The sequence below is a fragment of the Emys orbicularis genome, chromosome 9, assembly GCF_028017835.1.
Source record: "Emys orbicularis isolate rEmyOrb1 chromosome 9, rEmyOrb1.hap1, whole genome shotgun sequence".
Taxonomy (NCBI): Eukaryota; Metazoa; Chordata; order Testudines; family Emydidae; genus Emys; species Emys orbicularis.
Window position 1 is genome coordinate 40,858,665 of NC_088691.1, and position 21,853 is coordinate 40,880,517.

The following is a 21,853-nucleotide window of genomic DNA, read 5'->3' on the forward strand; positions in this document are numbered from 1 at the left end:
AATATTTTACTATAAAAGTAGAAATGAAACATTGATTTTCCCATCTGAAAGTTTCATAGACATTTACATGTTCCCATTGAACATTTCAATTTCAACAAAATTGCATTTTTTAAATGGAAAACTTCCATAAAAAAAAATCAACCACACTAGCCTTCACCTGTCCCAACCCCTTCTTGTCTATGCTCACACAGGCACAGCGTAGATGCCTAAATACCTTTGAGGATCTGGGCCATAATGACTAACATGTCCTCGGCTGAAGGAGACCAGGATAAATTGATGCATTGACATGCACCAACATTTTGACATTGAAGGTCCCAGTGCAACATTGTGATTCAAAGGAATTAAGGCAACCATGGGTGGAGAGTGCACCAAGACTCAAGTTCTCCATGCATCAACATTTGAGTCAATGCAATACAGATGGGATGACTTCAGTGCTAAGTAACAGAGGGTCCTGTGGCACCTTTAAGACTAACAGAAATATTGGGAGCATAAGCTTTCGTGGGTAAGAACCTCACTTCTTCAGATGCAAGTGAAGAAGTGAGGTTCTTACCCACGAAAGCTTATGCTCCCAATACTTCTGTTAGTCTTAAAGGTGCCACAGGACCCTCTGTTGCTTTTTACAGATTCAGACTAACACGGCTACCCCTCTGATACTTCAGTGCTAAGTGTTATCAGCAGAAGGGTATCTTGGTTGTTTTTGAGACATCCTGACAAACTACAGCTGAATATTTTTAAAAAGAAACAGTGCACTGTGTGTGGGGGTGAGGGATACACCCAATCAATGAAGCAAAACTTTAACTTTAATGAACTTTGCTTATTAAAGAACAAAGGACTATGGAGCTGCTTCTGGGAAAAATAATAGAATGAGGACATATAGACCATGAAAGCATGTTCAACACCAGACAGACGGATGAAATCTAAATATCCAGCCCAAATCCTAATGAAATCAATGGGAGTCTTTTTCTTGACTTCTGTGGGTACTGGATCACATTCCTAATGACCAAGCTACACATCACTCTTCTGCTGCTTTGAGATCCACTGACAGAATTGACCTTAGCAATAGCACATTCAGTAGCTTATCTTACATCCACAGCATATTCTAAAGCTCTTAGGTGTGGGAGAAACATAGGAGCTGCTATCATGTAAAATGCACTGCAATAGACCTGGGCTTTTTTATTTGTCTCCTCTTTAATACAGAACCCCACGTAGCACAAAAAAATAACTAGGGACAAAATACCTACCCAGATTATTTAAAGTTACCTTTAAAGCTGGGAATATAAAATCCCTCCTGTTCTTCAGGAAGAGAATGTGTTTCTTACAGGAATTTAGTGTTATTCATCAGGCAGGGCAGGAAAAATGTTGTAAAAGTGTTGAATGTGGAAAGTGGCAGGACTGTGCAGAGATAACCCTCATGGATAGAAGTCTGAAGCAGACAGAGTAACAGAAGCTGATCTTGTGTTATCTCAAAGTCCCTCTCTCTCCTTCAGAGATCTTCCACAAAATCCTAAAATCATCCAAAGCGATTTTCTCAAGGGATCACGAGGCTCAACTCCAAGCCAAGATTTTGGAACTCCCTCCCAAAGATGATTATGGTCAGACCTGTGATACCTCTTCCTCTCAGCATTTCCCAAGGAACAAAATGGTGGGGAATGAGGTGGTAAGGTCAAAAGTAACAATCTGAGGTTAAACCAACAGCAGGACCAAGAGCTGACCTCAGCATGGCCAGATTAAAGCATAGACACTATATGCCCTTGCATCAGGGCCCAGATTCTGGAGTCACATGATTACAGAATCTGAGCTTCCATTTAAAAAAAGATGAGCCAACTGTAACCAATGCAGTGAAATCTGCCTGAGTCTGCAGACAGCCTGAAACAACAGCTCTGGTCTGTGCCTGGGGGAACTGCCCCCAGAATAACCAATGCAGTGATGTCTTCCTAAGTCTGCAGAGAGCTTGAGTCAATAGCTCTGAGAGGGAGAACTGCCCCATGCTTTGGGGGGCCTTGTCAACACCAGCCCAGCAGAAGACTTTTGTGTGTGGCAGGAGAAGAGGCCAGTGGCCCAGCCACCAACCCAAGCAGATATACCCTAGCTGGTGGGGTAAGTAATGGCTACCTCATGCCTCTCTAGGGGGAGGATAGGAGACCCCTGCTGCCACTCCTGAGGTGGAGAAGGGGTTCCATGCCACTAACTCAGGCTCTGTGGGAGAAGAGGCCCCTGTTCCACTGCAACTCCGACTTGGATGGGTTCATAGCATGGGAGGGTGGGGTCACAACATGACGACTGAGCCACAGGGAGCTGTGTGCCTCAAGCCTTGGATTGCTTTAATCCAATTGTGTGAATCAGGCTCACATTATGGGCCCTGATTATACCTATGTAGGATGGATAACCGACTGCCCCATGTGCATCTCACTGTGCTTTTAATCCTTGCACAATGCTTAGATCCTATGGTGACAAACACTGTACGAAGGCGGATAGACAGACAGGATGGTTGGTCAGTGAGAGTTCCACTAATCAGGTGCTGGGGAGTAGGGTTTGACTGACTCTCCTTAGGAACATGGCTGGAGGCTCCAAAAAGATAATAATTTAAATTGTCTTGTGAGCAATGATGTGACTGCAACTGAGAAAAATAATCAATACTGGCCTATCTGCTGAACATGATACAAAGTGTACTTTCTTTCTTTCTTTCTTTCTTGAAAACTGCTAATTTAGAATTTTAACCCATTTTTTTAAACAACTGCAAACTGCATCGTTTTCTCTCTTGGGGTAAAACTTTTTGCTACTATGATTCTATGGTTCCCGAAAGGCAATTTAAATGAAATAATATCCAGGTCGCACTCAGAAGCCCTTTGGACTGTGCACCAGCCATACGCTGCAGCCTCTGCTCCTCAGAATGCTCCCTGGATACCCTCCTGTTGCATTGTAATACCACCTCAGAACACCCACTGAGTTGTAGTGCATGCACTGTAGCACAGTGTATTTGGGATGGATGGGGGGCCTCGGAAGGCAGGACAGCTTCTGGATGGGGGGAGGAAAGGGCCTTAAGAGATCCCAGAGCTTTTTGTTTTGTGGGGAGGGCTGGGGAAGGAGAGACCTGGGAAGATGCCACAGCTTTTGGTTACAAAGGGGTGGAAGTGGGGCTGATTTTACTATTCAATGAGGTACCTCATTGAGGTTATTTTCAGTAGGATCTCATTTCTGTAGTCTCTCACAGTTGTCCCCACTCTCTGCTTTTGGCCCTGACACACAAATCCCTTCAAATTTTTCCCCACTTATCCCCCTCATTACTCTCACACTAAACCATGATTGGGGACAGTGTGGGTAATGGATTCTCTTTTTTCTCCCACCTCACCTGCACCAACATGGCACAAAGGAAAAGGCCTGGAAATTGGGCCAGAAGACATGCTAGTTGGATCATCCTCAGCTGGTGTAAATCAACATCCCTCTATTGACTTTGGTGTGGCTACATTGATTTACACCGAGATTCTGGTCCCATAAATCCAGAACCTCTGAACCTTTGGAAGTTTGAAATCTGGATCTGAGGTTTATGGTTTGGGCCTATCATTAGGTCTTACTAGACAGTAGCAGATCTCATAGCCACTGTTCTCCTGGAGGATTGTCCTGCAAACTGGAGTCTCCTCATGAATTGGGATCACACCTCAAGCTGTGTGTCCTGTGGGACACAAAAGCTACCTCAGGGAGGGGGCCAAGAAGAGGCCTCCAAAAAACCCAGATCTCTGGGAAGGGGAAGGAAAGGTCTCTGTAGAGCCCCAAACTCTCTGCTGCCGATGTCCTTGAAGCTCCATGACATGATGGAAGAGAAGAAGCATCAACATACCCCCACATTTCTCTGTTGTGGCGCTTGGAAGAGGCCTCAAGATTGTGAGGAAGAAAAAGCCTAGGAATATCCCACACCTCCATGTTGTTGTAGGGAGGGACAGTGGCTCAGGAAATTCCCACAGCTGCAGTCCGTGAGCGGAGGGTAACACGGACCATAAAAACGCTATCACCGTGAGGTTTTTTTCTGCATGGTTGGCCATTATGGCAGATGTCTCCATTCCCTTGGGGTACACTCCATTCCTCCTCTGACTTAATAACCAAGCTGCACTGTGTATCCCAAGGGGAGACATTTTATCTGTTGAAGTTTTGTCTTTATTTTAAAAAATTCTGATCCCATTAAGTAATCTGTTCATGCAGCTATACCTTTGAAAAACAGTTGGAACTTGGAACAGGACTCAGGCCTGTGCCAGATTTGCCCCATAGCATCAGCCTGCTCCCTCTCTGCACTGACAGGGGATGGGATTGGTGCAGAGGGGGCAAGGCAGGGGATACTGGGAGGGGGCAGTAGTAGAGGCTAAGCCTTACATCAGTCATTACACACCTCTCATTGCTGATATAAGCAGCAAAAGCATCTCTTGCAGTCCCACCATATTCTCCTCAATGGGGATTGCCTTGAGGGATCAGGAGATTTGCCAAGGGAGTGGGGGGCTGTTCCCTGGGTGAGCAGGGAAAGGTGCAGCCATGCTGCTCCATGGTACACAGTCCAAGTTCTGCTCTGTGTGCCGAGGGGGGTCGTTGTAGGAACAGCTCACCCAGCACACACCGTAGGGTTTTCACGTCTCCATTTCTTTAAGGGTCACCAAAAATAATAATCAGAGCAGGGTGAGGTCCCCCCACCTCTGTTTTCTCCTCAGTGTGAGGCTCGCTGGGTGGGAAAACTCAGTGCCCCCAGAGCTTGGGCAGCCGGGAGAGTTGAGGTGACCCCCAAAGCTTTTGTGAAGCCCAGTGTGTCCGATTTGCTAACCCTGACTCGCCAGGGCTGTTTGGACCTGCCTTCAGCAGGGAGGCAGGCACGAAGGTGCTCAGAGCTTATCAAATGCTGCTGCCAAGTCAGCCAGCAGGGGCTGCTAGGCCCTTTCTCTCTCTCTCTGCATAGGAACAAGAGTTTTGGAAGCACATTGCCACATCACAGCATCGCTCCTTTCTAAGTCAGCACTCGAGCACTCCCCCATGTCTTTGCTTGTCACACAAAACCACAGTTCAAACTCCAGTCTCCCCTGTGAGAGAACACCAGGCTGCACTCGGCTGAGGTCTGGCGTCCTGGTAGAGTCTGTCTCCCACGGCAATAGTGCTTAATCTTCTCCCGCCATGGTGCCATTCTCAGGGCCTGGCTCAGGAATGCCAGGCTCTTCTGATCAGCCTCAGTTCCATTTTGCTAGAGCAATGCTTCTCTGGCATCCTGGCAAGAGAAACAGCTCTGGCGTGAGAGCTGTTGGAATGGGCCAGAGCAGATGGTAAAAACAGAAGGGATAAGAAAATAAATATAAAAATGGTAGCATGAGGGGAAAAGTTGCCACATCAACATTCTGCTGCTTACATAATCTCTTCCTAAAGCCTGACAAACATTGCTTAGCACCTGGCAGGACATGGGGAAGGCTCCGCAGAACGTGCGAGATGGGCAGCCCCAGCTCTCAGAGCAGCATTCAGCAGAGAGCAGGTGGCTTGCACCCTCATATGCTGTGCTCAGCGCTTGCTGTCCTGGCTAAGTGTTTTCAGATGGATCTCTAAATGTTTGCCGCGAGGTTGTAAATATTTCACAGGACATTAAAAGCAGACTGTGCCATCTCTGCCCGCCTCCCACCCTCTCTCATTTTTCTTGTCTCACACTCTCTCCATCCCTTCTTTTATCCTCCTCCTTTTCACTTCTCTACATTGCTCTTACTTTTGAATTGATCCTTCCATTATTACTTGTTCAGCATCTACACTGTGCTCAGTGCTGTATGAGACCCCAAAAAAGACAGGCCCCAAAGGGATTACAATATGAGTGCCTCTCCATCAGGAAAGCCATTTAGAATCACTCAACCCTTCCCTCCCACCCACGGATTCCTTCCTCCTCCCCCTCCCCATAGATTCCAAGGCCAGAAGGGGTCACTGTGGTCATATAGCCTGCCCCCGGAGCACTCGTGGGACGACTATTAAGCCTCCCCCGGACCTGCTCCGTCTCGACTATTAAGCCCCCCTCTGTGGTTCTCAGGACCACTGCCGCGCTGACCGCGGAGTGGGGTGACACCCGGGCCGCACAGCAAACCGGCCACCAGGTCAACCCATTGAATCCAATGTATAACACAGGCCAGAGAACTGCCCCAAAATAATTCCCAGAGCAGATCTTTTAGAAAAACATCCAAGCTTGATTTAAAAATTATCGCTGATGGAGAAACCACCATGACCCTTGGTGAGTTGTTATAAGGTTAATTACTCACTGTCAAAAATGTACACCTTATTTCCAATCTGAATTTGTCTAGCTTCAACTTCTAGCCATTGGATTGTGTTAGATCTTCCTCTGCTAGACTAAAGAGCCCATTGTTCACATTGTAGATACTTGTACTGTGATTAACTCCCCCTTAACCTTCTTTGTGTTAAACTAAACATATTGAGCTCTCTAAGTCTATCACTATAACGCAGATTTTCTAATCCTTTAATCATTTCATGGCTCTTTTCTGACCCCTCTTCAATTTATCAACTTCCTTCTTGAATTATAGGCACCAGAACTGGACACAGTATTGCAACTGTGATTGCACCAGTGCCAAATATAGAGGTCAAATCTCTCTACTTCTATTCAAGATTCCCATTGATGCATCCCAGAATTGCATTTGCTCTTTTGGCCACAGCGTCACCCAGAGCTCATGTTCAGCTGATTATGAACCGCATCCCCCAAATCTTTTTCAGAGTCACTGCTTCCCAGGATTGAGTCCCTAGGAATATCCTTGTTGTTCTGAAATTGGGGCTGTACCAAGTCACCAGTAGGGTCAGCAACTAAGTCCATCTGGAGCTCTGCTTCCCACCCAAGTTGGCCATTCAAGCTGTACTATGCCTACCCTCTCCTGTCTCTCCTGGGAGTACAAATGGCACCGATGGAGTGACCCCAAGCTTCCATCCATCCCTGTGAATTTGCTTGCATTGTAATTCATGTTATTTTAATGGAAATCTATGCAATGGCAAAGATATCAAGCCGAAATGCCACGGAAGGGTTAAAAGTTCCTCAAGTCCTTCTTCTTCAGCAGCTGCAGTAGCAGCTGGAGAGTTAATTGCCCTAACATCCCAGAGGTTTCGCAGCAGATAGCCTCTCTTAGGGTATTGGCTTTCCAGGGAGTAATGGGTTCGTGTCAGAGCTTTATTTATTATTTCTAAAGATCCATGGGACCACTCAGCACTCTAAGTCACAGCACGGACATGAACCAGGGAAAGCTCAGGCAGGCCCTGTGTGATCTTCCCTTTGCAGCTTTGCCAATGCAACCATGTTTATTTCAGTCCTAGGCTAGCCCACAGCTCTGCAAATGCCCCTCAGTCACAAGCCAGAGGACCCCTGGCTATTCCAGACATTGCCTGAAATAGTGATTGCAGTGGCGTTGGAACAATTTGTATAGTGGGGGTGCTGAGAGCCATTGAACTAAACTGTAAACCTTGTAAATGATGGAAACCACTTCAAGCCAGAGGGGTACAGCAGCACCTTCGGCACCCCTAGTTCTAACCCCCTGGAGTGATTGCCACTTGAACTAAGCTTTTGTGGCATACCCCAGTTTAGAGTGAGACACCAATAAACTCATTCACATGTGGCTCAAGCCAAAATTTGAATTCAGGTCTACAGCAGCAGAAGGTGAATGAACAATCCTGCTAGATCTGGGCCCAGCTATATCTTTGTGCCTGGAGTATGGTAATGAGATTTCGCCCTTTATTAGGGAGTCTGTATTACTTAGGCGTGGCTTTTCAATGGCAGAAATCTGGAGACTGCCCCCGGCCCAACCGTCATTATTTCATTATCACTAGAAACATACAATTAATACTTTGTGCTTTTTAATACCTTCCTTTGGGGGATCTCAAAGCCTCTGTGGGACAGGCAGCATTACCTCTGTTAGTAAAATGGGGAAACTGAGGCAGAGAGGTTGTGATTTGCCCAAGGTCACACGGAGTCAGTGGCAGGGCCGGAAACTGAATCCACATATCCTGACTCCCAGTCACTTGCTAACCATTAGGCAACACCCTCTCCTAGTTATCCTTGACCTTTGCAGCGTTGCTGCATATGATAGCTAGGGACACAATAGGCTCAGCACTGTGTTGTGTGTGAGGATAAATCACACACCCCAGCGCAAACTGTGCAGAGATGATGAAAGCCTCCTCCAGAATGAGGTATGAGGGAGGGAGAAAGGCAAACAGATGAGGGAGGGGATCCCTAAAAATGTCAGGAGGGTTGGTGCGTGCTCTGTAAATGGTGTGGTCCACACAGACGGCAGATTGATATCCCTGAGGTAAGCCAATGTGCTTTCCAAAGCAGCATGCTAGCTACCGGCAGTGCAGTGACTGACTTAAAGGGAAGCAGAACCCTCACACAATCTTGGTCATTAGACCCGAATGGTGCCCCAAGACACCCAGGTTACCCTCTACCCTCCACACAGTGGGATCATTAGTGTCCACCTCTCCAGCCAAAAGAGGCCGGCAGACAGGACTCCTGTATATCACCTCTTCCAAACAGCCACTGGCAGCAGCCCCCAGAGACCCACGCTGCAGTGTCAGCAATGAACTTGAACCCACAGCCTAGCTCAGAGGTGAGAGGGCAGGCTATCCGGACACACACACTGGGAAGCTCAGCCCTAGCTCAGAACCTTATTTCTTACCTTTGCCAGCCCTTCCCCTCTGGTGCAGCTATTAACGAATCCTGCGTGAAGGGAAAGCAGAGGTGAGGGCGGCTTTGTGCAGGGCGTGCCTGTTCTGGCTCAGGCAAAGGCAATTCATTATGTTAACTGTTTTGCTGAAGGACCTAAGCAATATTCCAGAGACATTCCTAGGAAGGTTTTAACTTCTCCAGAACGGGCTCATGGGAGTCCTCTTGTTAATAGTTTGCGCTGGGGATTGGTTTGCTATTGAGCTCAGAACGAAACACAGATGTCCCCTAAGTCCCCTTTCAGATGCAGTTCATTGGAATCGATCCACCCATCAGAGAGGTTTGAGGAAGCAAAGCTATCAGTGGGATTGTGGTTAATTCTGGGGGAGAGAGATGAGCAGTAAAAGCGATAAAACTGATGGATGGCCTATGCAGATATTTTAACCCTTTCCCTCCTGGGCGAAAGAGCCATGCAGCAAGGCAGGTTTTTGAAGGCAGAAGAGCTTGCTGGCATGCACCTGGATTTTGGCTGATCTCTGCCTGAGGTTTCTTTGGAGAGGTGTAGGCATGCAGTAGCAGTGGCGGGGGGGGAGAGGGGAGAAAGGAGTGACAGTTTAGGACTCTGTTAAAAAAGGAGAATCTGGCTGTCTTAAATGAAGAGCAGGGCAGACAGAAGCAAAGAGGGGAGGAGACTGAATGCTGGGTGTTAAGATTAGAAAGCCTCTCCCAGCAGGGAATGGAGCAAGAGCCTCCCACCAGGGGAAGATCACAGCTGCTCTAATCCCAGGCTTTCCCAGCAGAAGTTCCCATAGGAGCAATAGAGTATGGGGAACTCAGGGACTTCACTCTCCACCTCCCCAGCAGGAGGTGCTGTTGGGAGTAGTAAAGTAGTGCGGCTTGCAGGGGAGCCCACAATTACTTCAGTTCCAGACTCTCTCAGGAGTCACTATAAGAAGCTTCCAAAGTACTAGCTGTGGGAGAGATCGCTGCCATTCCAATTCCAGCAGAAGCAGCTGGAAAACGTAGTGCAAGACTGCTCTGTGGGAGAGCTCAGTCACAGCTCCCTAGCTCCAGCTTCTCCTCGCTGTATTGAATGGGATGGGGGCAGTGGCTGTGGGGTGGAGGAACTCTCAGCTGTTCCCTACAGACACAGTGCAATTCAACCTAAACCCATTGCTCTGGTTTCACAAACAAACATTGGTCAGCAACATTCTGGCAACGGCAACCCCCACTTGAGAGGAGCCACCTCCCATGCATCAGTCACATTCCTCCGAAAAAATTCGGATGCAAAGCCTACACAAAGCAAAGGGGAGGAAAGGTAACGAAATCCCCCTGCTCCTACCAAAACACCCATCATGTTTCACTGAATAATCCCATCAAATTACTGGTGTAAGTCTTGTCCCCCTACCCTCCATCCCATCTGTGGTTCTTCCTCATCATGGTCATGCCATAGTCATATTGAGTCCCAGTGAGAGAGGCCTAGCTGAGTAAGACCCAGTGTGAAAAGAATCTCCAAAGTAATTTCTAAATGGGACGTAGACACAGAAGAAATTATTTTGATACTGAAAGCATTTCCTTGACAAAACCCACTGAAGTCAATTGGAAAGAAGGACATCAGTCTGACGTGCAGGTCCCTGGGGCTCACTTGGGTTCTGCTCTATGAAAGCAGATCACAATAATGCCTGCGACGGGTTTGGCTTGGGTTTGTTTCTAGGGTTTCATTTGGCAGAGCCTTGAAGTAGGAGCCCAGGACTGAATGAACTTGAAGACCAAATTCCATTCTCTCCACAGGAGAAGGAGGTCTTCTCTAGGAGGACGCTGGGGTCCATTAGTGTAGGAAGAGAAGCCCACATTGATCGATCTACAGGTCTATTGATAAAGCTATTATAGAAGCTCAGGATATAGGTCAAAGAGAGACCATCTTCCTATCTCACCTCAGGAGAGCAAGGTGGGTTTCTCTCCCACCAGAAGATTGTTGCGGTTATAAAGAACCAGGGAAAAAACAACAGTAGGACTGAATTCCCCCTTTACGCCATGAATGATGTTTGATATTACTCTGGGAGTAAACTTTATAACTCATTTATGAAGCTATGTAGTGAAGGAGAATAAAATCCTCACAGTGCAGACTGACCTCCAAGTCCAGGTCTCAGCCGATTGTCATACCCATCCAACAGCCGGTCCAGAATGCGTGTGAAAATGGTGATATTGTCCTTGCTGTCATCAACAATATCTGGACCGTGCTTCTGAGAAAGCCTGGGGAAAGAAGAGAGAGATAAAAAGGGAAATTGGACTAGAAATCCGCTCTTGATATGCCCTGAGCTCTTGTTTTAAACAAAGATGTTCATTCAGACATGGTCTGCCTCTGCAGGCTTGCGCTGCAGTATGTTTTATGTTTGTCCATAGGATAACGTGTGTAGGAGGCTGATTGCAAGAGACATCACACCTACTCCAGTCCCAGCCTCTTTTCCTTGTAGTCACTGCAGAGGCTGACTGCAGAGATCTCACCGCTACTTTACCCATTTAAAGTTGCTGTACGGGGGTGCTGGCAACTAAAGTGCTAGAATCTCCCATCAACCAGTCACGTGGGGAATGGTTTAGGAGTCCTGATTGGGAGAATCATCTTTCCCTGTTCCAGCATCTCCCACTCAACATCCTAATGGAGAAAGGTTTAGCAGGAGCTAAGGAGACATCACTGTTACTCCAGTCCCAGTTTCTGCCAGTAAGAGACATTTAGCAAAAGATGCAGAAGAACTCAGGGATAGAGGAGCTTACAGGCTCTCCACTTCAGGAGGGGCCATTGCAAAGAATTGGAGATAAGCAAACTACTTTGGATGTGAGGCACTGAACTGTCACTTAAAATCGGAAGTGAATTGTTTCTGAAGTTGGTTGAAATTTTCTCCACTTTGAATTGAATTTCATTCTCACCTGCCTATGTTTCCTGGCTTTGTTCAGAGCACAAATGCTGAAATACCATTTGTATGGAAAGTCTTTTTTCACAGTATTTTCTGGCCCAGGAGCAACCAGGAAAGTATCAACACACATGAACAAGCTTCACCTCACAAGATTTCCAATGCAATTTTGCAAACCTCAGGAGAGATTCAGATAAGCATCCAAATGTTGCAGTCTGAAAATCATGCCCGTGGATTGAATAGAGGTGCTGAGCACCCCAATTCTCATTGGAATCAATTAACTTCTGAAATTCAAGTCACAAACCACTAGATGCCCAACAGTGTAAGGGACAGTGTAATGTAATAATGCTGTGTATAAGGGCATTCCCAGTCATTCGAATCCCAGAAGGAGACATCAGTAGGAACTGTAAGTGGACAGACAATAGACTAAGTGAAGGAGAAAGGAAACGGAAAAAGCTAGAGAAATGCAGAAATTGCAGGAAACATCAAGTTCAGCTACAAGAAGTTGCAAGGAGACAGAAGGAAAGATTAAGAAGCCTGGGCATGCAGCATGATAGATAAAAAAACACAGGAAGGTACAGAGATGAATGGGTGGTTTAGCGGATGAATTGCTAGAAGTGGTGCAGGAGTCTCCTCTGGTGGGGGTTGCAGTCCAGCGCTGACAAATCGATGCATTACTGCTAAACAGAGAAATAAATGACTTGGGAGCAGCAGCTTGATTAAGAGGAGTGAACATGGCAAATGGGAGAGACACCAATGCTGGTAGTGGGGGGTTGTAAATTATACAGGTGCGTTTGCAGAGCAGCACTCCTGGAGCCACTGGAATGGGTATTAGGAGGCTGGTAGAGCAGCTTTGGCAGTATTCCTACCCCATGACTCTGCACATTTAGTTTGTTTTCTCCCTTTCCTTCCCTCTCTTTCTGATTGTTTTCTCTTTTACTCTTAATTTTTCTATTTTTCTTCATTCACTTAAGTGTTGTTTCTTGGGTGCTGCTGCATTAAGGTTGATTTGTAGAATGGGCAGCTTCCCTTTGTGGAGCAGAAAACAAGAGAGAACGTACATTCCCAAACTGCAGACTTCGATTTCGCTTCCTCCTTCCCCAGCGTATTTCTTTTAGGAAGGTGCTAGTGGTGCTGCAGTGGCTAGGAGCTTCCGACATGCCTGTGCTGGACTCTGGCTTGTCAGATGGGTCGTGCATTCATCTCTCTGACAGTTTTGCTAAGCATGCTGGATGAAGTGACCACCAGCTTGGTATAATGATTACTAATCCCTTACCAGCACAGCTAGTTAGTGACAGGACAATCTCACAAGGTTCAGAGGAGCACCCCCAGAGGTCCATAGGCCTATATGAACTTCAGCCAAACTAGGCAGAGATCTTGGCTTAGGAAGCAACAAGATGGGGTCTGTAAGCTCATGAAAACAGGCTCTCATGAGAGACCTGTCATTTGCTGGAAATACAAGAACAGCATCTTCTCAATGTATTTTAGTACTTCTAGTCTGAAGCAAGAAATGCAGAGCCCGGGCAAAATGGAAGAATAATGAGGGGAGGAATGGTGGCTAACATTTTCAAGACCAATTGTGTAGCATGGGGTTTGGTTAAAGGGTCACACTTTATATTACAGATACACTTATAAATAGTTTATAAAGGGCCAATAAATGATAAATAATAGAGCTGGTCAGGAATTTTCCATCTAAATGCATTTTTGTTTTGTTTTGTTTATTTTTTGTGCAAGTGGGGTTGACAGAAAATTCACTTTGTGCAAAATCTAAATTTTCCTGTGAAAAATTTTGATTTGACCAACATTTATTGATTTTGTGTCAGGAAAAATCAAAATGCAATATTTTGTGTAGAGTCAGGTTGACCTGAATCGACACATTTCAGTTTGTTGACCCCAACTGAAATGTTTCATTTCAGATCTGTTTGACATCAGTCTGTGTTTGCTTGTGCTGCTGCATACCTCGTGGAGTATTTGAGTGCCCCAGTTCTCCTCTTTGAGACAGGCTTCCTGGCTAGACTACATCTCCCATGATGCACCACAGTCTCCAGTCTTGTTGAGTTGACATGATGCATCATGGCAGTCACATGACCATGGAATATCAGAGATTTAGTCCAGCCCATAGAAGAGAATGGGACCTGAGGCACTTGAACTACAACTCCTATAAGGCACTGTGGCAGCTGAAAGAGATATAGAGTAATGTCCATCCACACCAAAATGAAATGTTTTGTTCTGGAAAGTCAAAAGGTTTTGTTTTTAATCAGAAATGTCAAAACAAAACATTTCATATAAGTATTTTTGGAGCTTTCCATTCTGTAAAAAAATTAATATATATTGACTTTTTGTACAGATTTGGTACAAAAACAATTTTTAAAATATTGATGGGACAGAAATCTGATTTTCAACTAGGTCTAATAAAGAGCCATTTTTAATAAGTGGGACTGTAATAGTGCAATTGGAATAATGTCCCACAGGTTGCTTAACCATGGGTTTTAACCATCTGTCCCACCTTCTGCTGATGTGCTTATAACCATCTAGAACTCATGAAATGTATATTTGTATCATGCTAACACAGCTATTAATAATTTATTATTACTTTATAAGCTATTTAAAATGTAGCCTTAATATAAAGTGTGACAGGAGAGCAGTTTAAGAGCAGTGCCTGGCAGAGGTTCACTAGTGATCGGCAAACTCATCTTGTCCAATTTTGAACCCATTTTGCTTTGTTTGAGGTTTGGTATTTTGACTCAGACTGGAACACTGTGGAGTTCACATCTCGCTTAGAAGACTATGTGAAAAAGCAGCTCAGCTGGGGATATAAAAATTTCAAAGGAAAGAATCAGGAGCATCTCTATGTGGAACCATATTTGGGGCATCTGCTTGGTCCAGCATAGCTTTGGAGAGGGGCTCGTCTATCCTTAATATAAAGCAAAGGCTGCCCTTTGGCTAGAGAAAAACAATGGGACAAATTGATCCTTCTCCCGCCCCGACCAAGTGGGACTGGAGGGTGCAGAAATAATGAATGAAAGGAGAACTGACAGCAGATGAACAAGACCAACACGTGGCCAACAGAACGTGAGATGATGACATGCATGTGGGGGACAGAGATGGAGTTAGGACCCGAGAATATGCAACGAAGGGGCAATGGAGAGATCTGAAGGGACGCAGGCCAGTTCAGACAGTGCTATCAAGCCTGCAACCAGAAGGGCTGCAAGGTCAGGCAGGAATGCTGGCAGGATGTTTATGGCTCATGCCCTAGCAGTGAGTGGCGTGGAATACAAGCTGCTTCATGTTGACTGACAGCTTAGTGGGACTCCACATGTTTCCCCCTTTATTGTGGTCCTAGCTGAGGCAAATCACAGGTTTCCCATCATCTTGAAAAAGGAACCTCCAGGAGTTATTCCCTGGGCTCTAACTTCCTGCTCAAACCCACACACACCAGTTCTGGGCCCCATTTCCTGTTCCACCCACGCTGGCCCTATGGGGCTGAATGTTCCTCTGCTAGTTAGCATGACTCAGGTGTTTGGGATGGGGATGAAGATAGTTCACTGGACATTTGGCTTTACAGCCATGGAGGCCAAGTGTAGATTTCTCTGAATTGGTCTTGTTGGGCTGAAGAGGTCTGAAACGAGGGGAGGGCAAGAAGTATAAGAGTGTGGCATAATGGCAGGTAGATCAGCGGGACAAGCAGCTAAGTAAGAAGAGGTGACAGACCGTAGGATAATGCCAGGTCAGAGTGAAAGGGAGGAAGATTTGGATCTATGATGTGGGACAAAAGAGCATGGGATAATACCATGTCTGTGTGGGTTGGAGGGGAATTGGGATCTGTAATGAGGCCCAAGACAAGGAGAGAGAGAGGACCAGAATGCAGAAAGGCTGCCTATAGATAGCAAGATTAACAAGCAGGGCCCCTTGCAGGCACAGCACAGGCTGGCTTCCAATGTGGCTCCACAACTATCTACTATCTAAATAACTACTTTCAGCACAACGTAGAAGGACTTCATGACAAATGAATGCCCAGATTCCCAGGTTAGAGACAACAGAAGAACAAGCAGTTCACTTTCATCACCTTAATCTAAATTGCAGTGGCTCTTGCTGCCACCGTTATCACCAGGGGCCTGTCGGTGTTTCCTTTACAATGAAAACCCTTCCCTTTGTGCTGGGTTTATCTTGGGCAGGGAATGGAGACGGAATGAAAGTTCACATTGGCAGTTTACTGCTCCCTATGCACCAGTGACAGCTGTGATGAAAGCACTGAGGTAGTGCAGTTGGAGGAATAGCAACTCAGCAAGTGTTCTGGCTATTGCTCCGAAGCCCATTTACTGTGTCAAAGAACAAAACGAAGCCTTTCTTCGCAGCTTAGAGAGAAGGGGGGTTATTGACTCTCAGGAAGAGTCGAGCAGTTTTTAGAGGGAGATTTTCATGTGCAGTAAGGGAGAAGGAGCCATTTTAGCTTGCGGGTTTAACTGCAGCGAGAGTGTACATGTGTGTGCACAAGGGCACGTATGCGCATGTAGGCATGCGAGCACCTCTCTCTATGTTTACACAAGTGTGTGTGCACATGTACGTATGCGCTTGTAAGAATGGGGCATGGATGTATAAGTGTGCATGGGGGTGTGCTTGAGTATGTGCAAAACAAATATGTATCAGTGCATGTGTACACTTGAGAATGTGTGAGGAGACTGAGTATGCAGAAGTGAAGGCATGTGGCAGGTGTGCACAAGTGTGTGTGTGAGATAAGTGTGAATAAATGTGTCTGCATGCTTCTGTACACACACAAAATCATTAAATCTAGTGGGACCTTATTTCCCTATGCTGAATACGGGACACCTGGTAAAATTACTCGTATTAAAGCCAGTTCAATGGCAATCAGTCAGAACTATGCAGTACAAACGTTCAAATTAACATCAAGTTGACTGAGTCCCCGTTAAAAAGAAACATTGTATAGTTGGATTCTTTTTATTTACCTTCTTATCTTTAAGGCTTTAGGGTTCAGACAGCGAGGGGTAACATACACACCCCTGCCTCCCCGCACACACAAACGGGGAGAAGTGACACACACATACTCCCATACACCTCTCTCACACAGGGGGGTGACCGACTAACCCGACCCTTTCTGCCTGGCATTCTCTGCCCTCCATGCCTGGCTGGGCCCCCAGGATGGACCTGCCTCTCCTAGTACCTGGCACTGCATCTTCCCGAGGCAACGGGATCACATGCCCTGTAGATTTCTGCCATGGATCACACCAGAATGTGGCCATCAGCAGCCTTTCGGCACTGTGCGGAAGGGAAGGGACAGGAGCTGCTTCCAGCTGCAGGGGAGGAAGGGATGACCTGGCCAGTGTCTTTGTAGAGCTCATTCCCCCCCCCCCACACACACACACCATTCCCCCCCCCGGCTGGAAGCAACTTGTCCCTTCCTGCCTGCACAGTGTTGAAAGGCAGCTAACATCTCCAGGCTGCTGTTAGCCACCAACATAACCCAGCCGCCTCCTGTTCCCCGGCTACAGTACAGGCAGGAGAGGGTTAAGTACTAAGGATGCATTGTGCACCAGGGCCCAGGGAACCTGACTGCAGGGGCTTCAGCAAACCCAGCCAGAGAGATGGCTCAGCAGGGGAGGATGCCTGGGGACGGAGCAGCCCCACGCTCCGTGGGGGCAGGACTCAGGACAGGGGAGAGGTGGGTGAAGAGGGTGCTAAGCCCCTGCCCCGGGGGTGCTGTGGAGCCTGCAGGTTTGGGGCATGAACAGGCTAGAAATCGCTTCCCCCCCGTGTGCCACTCCAGAGCTTAGCTGAGGGGCGGAGAGGTTTCCTGTGCCAGTGCTGCATGGGCTTCGGCACATGCAGGGCTCGGCTCCTCCTGGGCAGCGTCCCAGGCCAGAGGGTCTTGGGCTTTCCTGGGGCGCCTGGGGGGGGGGGGGTGAGGAGAGACAGAAAATACGGGACAATTGCCCGTTTTTAAGGAAAAGTCAGGACACCTTAAATACGGGACTGTCCCTTTAAAAACGGGACAACTGGTCACCCTAATTAAATCAAATATTGCTGCCAAAGATGGGTGTAGTATGTGTGTGTATATATATATATATCCATCCAAAGGGATTTTTACTTGGGGATCTCCTTATTCCTCACCACTGCCCACATAGACTGTGCTGTGCTGGGCCTTCCTCTGTTTAAAAGGAAATCATCCCTCCTGACTTTCTGACTGTCAACCACAAGGGGTCACTTGGGAGGCACAGCGGAGTGTTATGCTGCAATTGGGCTACATAATGATCTGATTACAGGTGGCCAATAATGGACAAATGGACTCTCCTTTTCTCTGTTCAGAACAATTTTATGAATGCAAGAAAGCAAGCGAGGTCAGGCAGTAGCATCCCAGATCATGGGCTCCTAGGCAAGTCCAGGAACCACTAACCAAGGCCAAGAACTCCATCCAAGATCAATGCATTTTTTTCATTGTCATTTACACTTGTAACAGTCAAACAGCTGAATCAATTCCGTTTTTCAAATTTTGTGAAATAAATAAATAAATAAATAAATAAAAAGCCTGGAAGCAATCTGCCAAGTTTTAGCCCAGAGCGAATTGCTCATGCGCCAAGTTAGAAAATTGGTTTTTGTCATAAAAGTGCTGACATAACCTTAGCTATAGCAGCTTGAACAATGCTAATGTAATCTCAGTCACTCTCAGCTACAAGGGAGTGAATATTCCAAGGGGGGGGTGGGACTTGTTTTATGTTAAGCTAGAATATTGCATGCAGACAAGGAAAACAGAGACTTGTGCAGCAGCGAAATACTGCATATGAGATGGAGGATGGTGCAATCAGCATCCTGGAAAATATTGCAGAAGACTAAATGAAGCAGGTGCTAGAGAGGGGGACACATGAACCCTATAGCAAGGTTTTGGCAAGGGTGCGGGGAGGGAAGTGGACACTCTTCTGGGTTTATACTGGAATGGTTTCAAGAAAATCCAGGGGTTGCCTTTTTCTAGGTTATATTGGAATACTCCACATGAAGAAAAGTGGGGGTTGGGGACATTACACTGGAATACCCCAAGCAGAGCACACGGAGTCCTCAGTCACCAGTGTTATTAAAACCCCCAGGTTCTTGTCATCTTACCCAGCTTCAGCAGGGAGAGCATACGCCATGAGTAGAATTCCAAGGCTAATGGTACAGAGAGGAACAGTTCCTGGGATGCTCAGCGCCATGTCCTCAAGATGCAGCAATGGAGAGTGGGAGAGTCTCTGAGACCTGCCAGGGTAGGGGGCGGGAGAGTGGAGCAGGGGACAAAGAAAAAGAAAAGAGATTTTACTCACTAGCATGAAAGCTTGTCACCGATTTCCCCAGAAGCTCACAGGTTTATCCACAGTCCCTTCACAGCCAGCCAGGGCTGGGCTTGGGGGTACAGTATAAATGCGGTTACAAGTCCCTTGAGTTTTGAGAAGACCCCAAATCAGTTCATGGCTGTGATGGACAGTGTTACCCCAGCTACCACTGACAGCACTAGCATTGCTGACAACTCCTGCCTCCCAGTTGCCTATAACTAAGCCAGCTCCTATGCGGAGCCACTAGCGAGAGCTTTGGCCACAAGAAGGTGCAGTTGAATAGCATGAGAGGCAGTGGGGTCTAGTAGCCTACAAAAGCACCAGAGCAGGGGACAAAAATCTCAGCTCCCTTTGTGGCCTGGGCAAGTCACAGACAGGCATTTCCACACTTGGGTGCCTAAAATTGGTTACCCAAGTCCAGACGTGCTGAGTCCCTGCAGTGCCCATTGAGGTCAGCACCTCTGACAATCAAGCCACTTAGATGCTAATGCTTCAATACCAAGTTAGGTGACTAACTTAAACCCAGGCTTGACAATTTGGGCCTTAACCTCTCAGTGCCTCAGTTTCTTCATCTGTGGAATACAGAGAAAAACGCTGACCTCGTTCACAGGGCAGCTGTGACTATTAGGGCAGTCAGTGTTTGCAAATACTCAGAGATAAATCTTAAACTCACCAGAATGCAGGCAAAGTCCCCTCACTCCTGGGGGGCTCACATCTCCCTCAATCCCTAAGCTTACTTGGACAACTGCCCCTTGCAAAACTCTAACCACTGGCAGCCAGGCAGGTACCCAAGCACAAGCAGCTTGGCTCCACTTCTGTAACAGGAACTCTAGAGGGGACAGGACCCAACTGAACCTTGCCCCACAAACATACATTTGATATCCAGCAGCAGTAGCGGTCATTATTATTTGTACTGCAACGATATCCTTCATGTTATAGGCACGGTACAAAGATATAGCAATACACAGTCCCTGCCCTGAACAGCTCACAAGCTAAGAAAACAAACAAGTAATTGAGGATGCGGTGGAGGGTACAGTAGATAATCAACCTTCCCCGCCCATCAACATCAGCACTTCCCAAATGGCCTTTGCCCTAGACATTAGCTGCTGGTTGATGTCTTGTAGGAATCATGGTAGAAGTGCATCTTGAAGAGGTGACATTGGAAGGGGAAATGATCAGCGTCCTTATGGATCGGACCGGGGAGCACTATCTGTGACTAAGATGCAGCATGAAAGGAAGCAAGATGGCAGCTTTGGGAGGAGCAGCAAACGGGGTGACGGCTGGTATCATTGGCAGGGGAGAGCGGCTATGAGTGGATAAGCAGGGTGGACAGAGTAGTGGAGAGCCAATTTAGTTTGGGGCCTATGCCAAAGAAGTGTGGATGCCGGTTCCCAGTCTGATAAAGCAGCCACCTGCTTATGGCAGTGGTGCACTAAGCTACCTGCAGGCTCACAGCAGAGAGCCAAGTCCGCATGGGTCTGGCTCTGTGGATGTGGGGAGAACTGAACTGAGGTGGGGGCTCGCTAGGAAGGACAGGAGGACAGCATTAGTATGACAAAGCAGGAGGAGATCTCTGAGCTGCATGCATGCTCCCCCAACCCGCTGCTGATCCCGCCTGCTTCTGAACAATACACTGAGTGGTACCAACTAAGCTCTGAAACAGAATGGGGAGGGCGCTATGTACAGCAGTCGATCCAGGTGGGGTATGGTCCCCTTCTCCCTGCTGGGGAATTCTTTGGAAACACCCAATATTCAGTGCAAGATGCTGCATTCCAAAGTCACTAACCATGAGCTCTACAGAAACACGAGGCCCCCAATCAAAGTAATCTCTGACCGGGGTGTTTTACCAGAGAGGGGTGACTCCATCAGACTAAGGGAAATCTCCCCCCCCCCTGAACACTCCATTTAGTGGTAGAGATTTTGCACCCAGCTCCAAGAGCTTCCTCCACTAAGCACATCGCTAACAGGGGCCTACATGGCACAACAGGTTAACGCCGTTTTGGAGGCCAGAACTCACACCTGACCTGGCTTATGAGTGGAGTGAGAGCAGTGGTCTCAGTTTAGTCACTAATGGACATTTTTTCCTCTCTTACCACCAATATTAGTGACATTTGTGCGGTGGTTCCTGCCTGTTTAATCAGAAATCTAGGGGTCTTATCAAAAGAGGAACTGTGCAATCAGAGCCTCATTTCCAGGTAATTTGGTACTATTGTAGTGAACTGACAGGCCAGGCCTACATGGATACTCTCACATGCTCGCTGCAAGTTGTTGGAGCACGTTCCTTTTGTGTCCAGATGTGACCAGTGCAATTCACATAAGAACATACATAAGAACGGCCATATTGGGTCAGAGCAAAGGTCCAACTAGCCCAGTATCCTGTCTTCCAACAGTGGCCAATACCAGATGCTTCAGAGGGAATGAACAGAACAGGTGATCATCAAGTGATTCATCCGTCACCCATTCCTAGCTTCTAGCAAACAGATGCTAGAGACACTTCAGAGAATGTTTTTGCATCCCTGCCCATCCTGGCTAATAGCCACTGATGGACCTATCCTCCATGAACTGATCTAGTTCTTTTTTGAACCCTGTTATAGTCTTGGCCTTCACAACATCCTCTGGCAAAGAGTTCCACAGGTTCATGTGCATTGTGTGAAGAAATACTTCCTTTTGTTTGTTTTAAACCTGCTACCCATTAATTTCATTTGGTGACCCCTAGTTCTTGTGTTATGAGAAGGAGAAAATAACAACACTTCCTTATTTACTTTTTCCACAGCAGTCATGATTTTATAGACCTCTGTCGTATCCCCACTTAATCATCTCTTTTCCAAGCTGAAAAGTCCCAATCTTATTAATTTCTCCTTATATGGAAGCCGTTCCATACCCCTAATCACTTTTGTTGCCCTTGTCTGTACTTTTTCCAATTCCAATATATCTTTTTTGAGACGGGGCGACCACATCTGTATGCAGTACTCAAG

At 46.9% G+C, this 21,853-nt stretch overlaps 1 protein-coding gene across 1 annotated transcript in view; it reads right to left on the minus strand.

Moving 5' to 3' along the window:
* Nucleotides 1–18,761, minus strand: part of GABRA3 (gamma-aminobutyric acid type A receptor subunit alpha3) — a 113,055-nt gene extending 94,294 nt beyond the window's left edge. Inside the window, exons 1-2 of the mRNA XM_065411006.1 lie at nucleotides 18,673–18,761; nucleotides 10,785–10,906 (exon numbers count right to left, since the gene is read on the minus strand). Coding sequence (XP_065267078.1) covers nucleotides 10,785–10,906; nucleotides 18,673–18,761 — 211 coding nt within the window. The remainder of the gene's footprint in view (nucleotides 1–10,784; nucleotides 10,907–18,672) is intronic.
* Between the last annotated feature and the right edge of the window lie 3,092 nt (nucleotides 18,762–21,853).